Source organism: Capsicum annuum, chromosome 1 (genome assembly GCF_002878395.1).
Source record: "Capsicum annuum cultivar UCD-10X-F1 chromosome 1, UCD10Xv1.1, whole genome shotgun sequence".
In the NCBI taxonomy this organism is placed as follows: domain Eukaryota; kingdom Viridiplantae; phylum Streptophyta; class Magnoliopsida; order Solanales; family Solanaceae; genus Capsicum; species Capsicum annuum.
The window spans coordinates 144942833-144948928 of NC_061111.1; the positions used below are offsets into that span (position 1 = coordinate 144942833).

The 6096-nt window shown below is 34.2% G+C and overlaps 1 protein-coding gene across 1 annotated transcript; it reads left to right on the top strand.

The window, feature by feature from the left end:
- The first annotated feature begins 1809 nt into the window (after positions 1-1809).
- Positions 1810-5406, top strand: LOC107839136 (ADP,ATP carrier protein 1, mitochondrial). Its single transcript, XM_016682506.2, has 4 exons — positions 1810-2017; positions 3113-3588; positions 3680-4051; positions 4796-5406. Exons 2-4 carry the CDS (start codon positions 3121-3123, stop codon positions 5090-5092), a joined length of 1137 nt encoding a protein of 378 aa, XP_016537992.2. The 5' UTR covers positions 1810-2017; positions 3113-3120; the 3' UTR covers positions 5093-5406.
- Positions 5407-6096: the final 690 nt, after the last annotated feature.

Consider the following 6096-nt stretch of genomic DNA (forward strand, 5'->3'; position numbering starts at 1 on the left):
ACTTTCAAGCGTCAAGCCACCCCACCTAATTCTAGGCCGACCCTCCCCAACCCTTCTCTTCTTAAAAAATAAGTCCATCACCATAAGCCTGTGCTGAGTCGAAAGATGCTCGCTCGGAATGACTTTGCAGTCCTTACATAAAACCCTATCCCCCTTTCTTAGCAGCAAAAAGTTAATCTGGGTCTTGGCTACCGCGCTACGAAAGGTAATCAGGTAATCCTCCTTCTTCTGAAAGCTCTAGTTTACCACCACTAGCCCAAAGGCCATCGCAAAATTCAATAGAGACGCTCCCTTATCGTTTCTATCACCGAAATCAAATCCCCCATGCACCTCGTCGTAGCCTCCCGGCAGAACCCCAATGTGTCCATTAAACTCCCCCGCTATGACAATCTTTTCCGAACTAGGCACGCTTCTCACCACTTCGTCCAAAGCCTTTCAAAACCTTGCTTTCACCTCCTCTCCCAAGCCCATCTGTGGTGCATAAACACTACACACATGCAACGTAGACCCTCCAAAGACTAAATTTCATTATAAATAAATATTAAAATGTAAAAAATCATGACATTTTATAAGTGCAAATATTTAAATTAAAATATTTATGTGCTCTTATTATATATTTTTTCCATCTCAAAATAATTGACATGTATAGATTTTGCATAACTTTTAATGAATAATTAAGTAGAAATGTGATTTGATCAATATATATTTTTGTTAATTCTTTAACCCTTATCTATAAAGAAATTAAAAGAATATAAATAGAAGATGAAGTAAAAATAATAGGTGGCAATTTAAAGAGGTTATTGAGAAGGTAAAGATTGATTTTGAGGAGAATGAAAAACATGAATAATGTTTAAAATGAAAAAAGAAAAATGAAATGAGAGAAGATAGAAAACTAAGAAAGGAAGCAAAATAAATTTTATAAAATTTCTAATTCTGATTTCATAATCCTTGTCCATTGTGAATTATGGCCAAGGTTTTTGGAGATGAGATCCCAAAAGAAGATACAAAAGAATGTAGTAAATGAGAAGATAAATATATATATATATATATATATATGAGTAAAAAAATTCAACTACAACTAATTATTTCATGAAATTTAATATTTCTAAATGATGAATATTAGAGGAAATATTTAAATAGTGCAGTGTTATGATATTTTATATTTTCATAAATTTTTTTATGATTTGAATTTGTTGACTTTGTTTTAAAAATTAAGTTTATGAAATATTTCTGACTAAGAATTATACATTTTATTTTAAAATATTTGTTTTAAGTTAATTTGAAGGTATTTTTATAATTGTAATAATTTATTTTTTGATTATTGAACGTCAAGAATAAAAAGTGATTTCATAACTAACTAATGTGAATTCTTTTATAATTGCGTGAAGCGGTCTGATTTACTAGTTTAATATAATGGTGAACAAAATATCCTATACTCAAATTTTACCATCATAAAAAAATAAAAACATTTTTACGTTTTTGTTCCATTAAAAAAATTAAGACCACATGCATGAGTAAATAATATTGTATCATGAATCTATTCGTGCAATTATTCGTTCAACTTTTTTCGAATAATATTACACTCTTAGGTAGAACATAAATTAATTTTAACAATCAAGTTAAATTAGAAAAAGGTTCCAAAATACAAATAATATAAGAAAGCAAAAATTGACAAATTTCTTTTACAATTTTCATCTTTTTAAATTTAAAAATGTTAAGTAGTACTCAAAAAAATTGACAAAATTAAGAGAAAATAAAAAATAATTTCTTTAAAAGAGAAATAAAATAGTTTCACAACAAAAATTTTGTTACACAAAGTTATAGATGTCACATTTTCCTTATTTCCCTCTCTGCCTATAATCTCCACATTTTACTCCACTGTTAGTGGCTAGAGAAAGACTCTCTCTTCTCTACATCTCACTTAAAAGCAATCCTATTGCCAAATTGTTAATCTCATTTATTAGGTACAAACCTTTTAAAAAATTAAACTCATATATACATTCTTCAAAGAGTGAAGGTAGGATTTGTTTTGTTTATAGATGATATTGCTTCTTTTATGTGATATGTTATATAATCTTTATTTGGAATAAGTTTTGAATCAAATGTCACCTTTGTCACACTTGTTCTCACATTTGAAATGTATATTGGATTACCTTGACATGATTTTTAGCATTTGAACAATTATTAATTATATGTATATATATTTTTGGAAAAATAATATAATTTGTATGTCCTCTATACGTACTCCAAATGGTGTTTTAATTGAACCATTAGATCATTATCGTGATTTAGTAACAAATATATAAATCAACCATATGACGTCGCCAAAGTAACTAGACAACAACAATAACATATTCGTTACCTTTGTAGGGTAGAGATACTGTTTCCATAGACTCGGCTCAAAAGAAATGTTTGTGAAGTAGGACTAATGTAACTCTGAAAAAAGAAAAAAAAACGATCCTTTTGAATGACTAAATTGATGTAGTGTATGTATAGGTACTTTATTGAATTTGCATTTTTAATGTTTTTATAAGTTTTATTTTGCATTTTTCTGCTGCATTATGAAGTATGAAAGGTACAAATATGCATATATCTGAGCATATGATAAAAGGTGGTTATTGGATATTGATCTATGGCTCAACATTATTCTCTATGTCTGAGATCCTTCGTTTGTGAAACTAAAAATAGAACTGAGATTCCTCTTACCACATTTGCTAGATACTGTCGCATTGATATTGTTGCTATAATCAGTTTTGAGCATATAATTATAATTCAGACACACTCGTCATGACTCATGGTTCATATCTTCTTATTTTTGGATTCATATAGCCGGGCGCTAACTTGTTTGGTATTGAGTCGTAATAATAGTTGTTGCACTGTTGAATTTTTCATTTTCCTCAGCTGGGAAAACGGGAGTGGATTGTTGTTGTAGTCAAGCACTCATTTGATCTGAGTAATTCTTATGTGACATAACATAACTCCGGAAATTTTGTTGGTTATATATTTCTGGCAGTGGAATATAACATTGTGGTTGTAAGGAATAGCTATGTTTCTTGAAATTTCATTTACATGTTTCTATTGTGTAATTGTTGCCGATCTTTCTTGTGTATAGAGACAGAGATGACGATTGATCAGCCACGGTACCCCTCTGTCGCTCATAAGGTAGCTGGCAACTTCATGGTTAGATCTACCCAAAACCGAGATCTTCTGGCATACCAAAGGCAATATAAATATGGAAATCAGACTAAGCCCTGGTTGCATCGATGTGAAGGGAAATATGACATGCCGATGGTTTCATCCTACTCATCACCAGTTTTTGTCCAAGCTCCTGCAGAGAAGGGGTTTTCCAGTTTTGCAGTTGATTTTCTTATGGGTGGTGTCTCAGCTGCAGTCTCGAAGACAGCAGCTGCTCCAATTGAGCGCGTGAAACTCTTGATCCAAAACCAGGATGAGATGATCAAGGCTGGGAGGTTATCGAAACCATACAGTGGCATAGGTGAATGTTTTAGCCGAACAATGAAAGACGAAGGAGTTATGTCTTTGTGGAGAGGCAACACAGCAAACGTTATTCGTTATTTCCCAACTCAGGCTAGTTCTTTTCTCAGATGAAATAGATCATGTAAATTTGGATCTCTTCTTCATTTTGTTCTCGTGATATCTGTTTTTCTCTTTTGTGCAGGCCTTGAATTTTGCGTTTAAGGATTACTTCAAGAGGCTTTTTAACTTCAAAAAGGACAGAGACGGTTACTGGAAATGGTTCGCTGGCAACCTTGCATCAGGAGGTGCAGCCGGTGCATCTTCCCTTTTCTTTGTCTATTCTCTTGACTATGCCCGAACAAGGCTAGCAAATGATGCTAAGGCTGCAAAAGGGGGAGGGGAACGACAGTTCAATGGCATGGTTGATGTTTACAAGAAGACATTAGCATCTGATGGAGTTGCTGGACTTTACCGTGGATTTAATATTTCATGTGTTGGGATCATTGTGTACCGCGGTCTCTACTTTGGTTTATATGATTCTTTGAAGCCTGTTGTCCTCACTGGGTCGCTACAGGTAATGCTGCATTAGTACTAACTACACATTATCAAATTTTATTTTGTGCAAACTCTAGTGATCGCGTCCATGGTGATCTTCTTGTTTTAAGTTTGGCATTGAATGTCTGAAAGACATGCCTTCAATACTATTATTCATTTGGAAATTGTCATTAAGCATTTCTAGTCACACCGGAAAAGGGGTCAAATGGCAAGGGACCATACGCCCATTTGGCTCCTCTTGGAGTACAACTCGCATCCAAAATGATTGGGGAACGGGACAATGCCTATGAAGCTCCGGTGGAAAAGGAAGATCTGCCAGGCCGTATGCCCATGGGGGCTGATGCGGAGATTTGGGACTTTGGCTAGTAAAGAAGGAAGAGCTTTCCTTCCTTTAGCAGCTTAGGTAGTGGCCGGCCTTATAAAGCTCGCTAGTTCTTAGGTCAAGATAGTCTTGGCTAAGCAATCCATCTACCTTACATCTAGGGCTCATCGAAGCCCTATTCTGTGTATATTCACGAACTAGGCTATCAAATGGTCGCCATCAGTGTTAAAAAATAGTTTACTACTATTACGATGCCTTCAATCAGTGATTGTTCAATAGACTACTTTTGCAATGTCTGCCACATAAAGAAGCTCAACACGCCTTGATTATCATCAATCTGATAGAAGTACAAACATGAAAAAAAACATTTGCACACACTTGTTTGCTAATAAATTATTGGTCATTTTTTCATGCATCTGTTTTTCACATAATTGGTTTCAGGATAACTTCTTGGCTAGCTTTGCACTAGGGTGGTTAATCACAAATGGTGCTGGACTTGCATCCTATCCGATTGACACTGTTCGTAGGAGAATGATGATGACATCTGGTGAAGTAGTGAAATACAAAAGCTCAATGGATGCTTTTACTCAAATCATGAAGAATGAGGGTGCAAAGTCTCTCTTCAAGGGTGCTGGCGCAAACATTCTTCGTGCTATTGCTGGCGCTGGCGTCCTTTCTGGCTACGACGCACTCCAGTTACTTGTACTCGGAAAGAAGTATGGTTCTGGTGGCGCTTAAGTTTGAATATTTGCCATCTCTCTACGTAACATTAATACTCCCTAACGAAGACTTACTTTTCGTTAGTACTTCAGTAGGAGATGTGATATATATTGCAGCAGCTGCTGGTTCAAAGTTGCTAGTTTAGTTTCAGGTTCCTAAATTAAGGCAATGTATAATGTCCAATTTTGTTAGACATGGCAAGGCATAGCTTGCAAAAAGGTGCAATTTTCTTTTCCCCCACTTTATGGGGTAATCTTTTAAGTAGATTATGTAGCCAACTCAATAATGTAGTTGAGTGTTTTCTATGTTAAATCTTCAATTATTTCTCTGTTTTTCTTGGTGCTTCCAATTGTCATGTGATTGTCAAACAATATCCAAGTCACTCAATTTTGAAGATACTTAAACCAACAACCAGAGTCACTTACACAAGATTTGATTAATGGCCAAATTTACTAGCATTCCGTGTGTATATCAAATCATATTATTTTTTCAAATAAATAAGAGAAGAATGTGCATTTATTAATTATGATTTAACAATAACAATGTAATTCAAGGCTTGTGTTATACAATCATTGGATTGATGTAAACACCGTGTACTGGCAAATTATTACCTTTGGTTATTGGGAAACTTACCAATATGTACAGTCTGGCCTCATTTGTTTACCAATATGGCCAAAATATACAAAACATAGACACTAGTTGTGTATATTATACGTATAGGTGTGTATATTGTATAACCTATACATTTTGTACATGTTGTGTAAACTAGATCACTCAAACGCTGGCTGTATTTATTGTCAGTCTCTCTAATGTTAGAAGAACAGATTTGAACTGCTAGATCTGATCAATTACTTGGTAAAGTTTTTACATCTAACTTTATCCCAACTAAAATTAAGACCAGTGCAACTAAACTATGGTTGCTGATTATATCAGTTTGTGGGCCTTTTCTCTATTGTTGAAGTTGGACCAAAAAGGTCTATCTTTGAATTGGATCTTTGAAAGGACATATGCTACAAAATGTA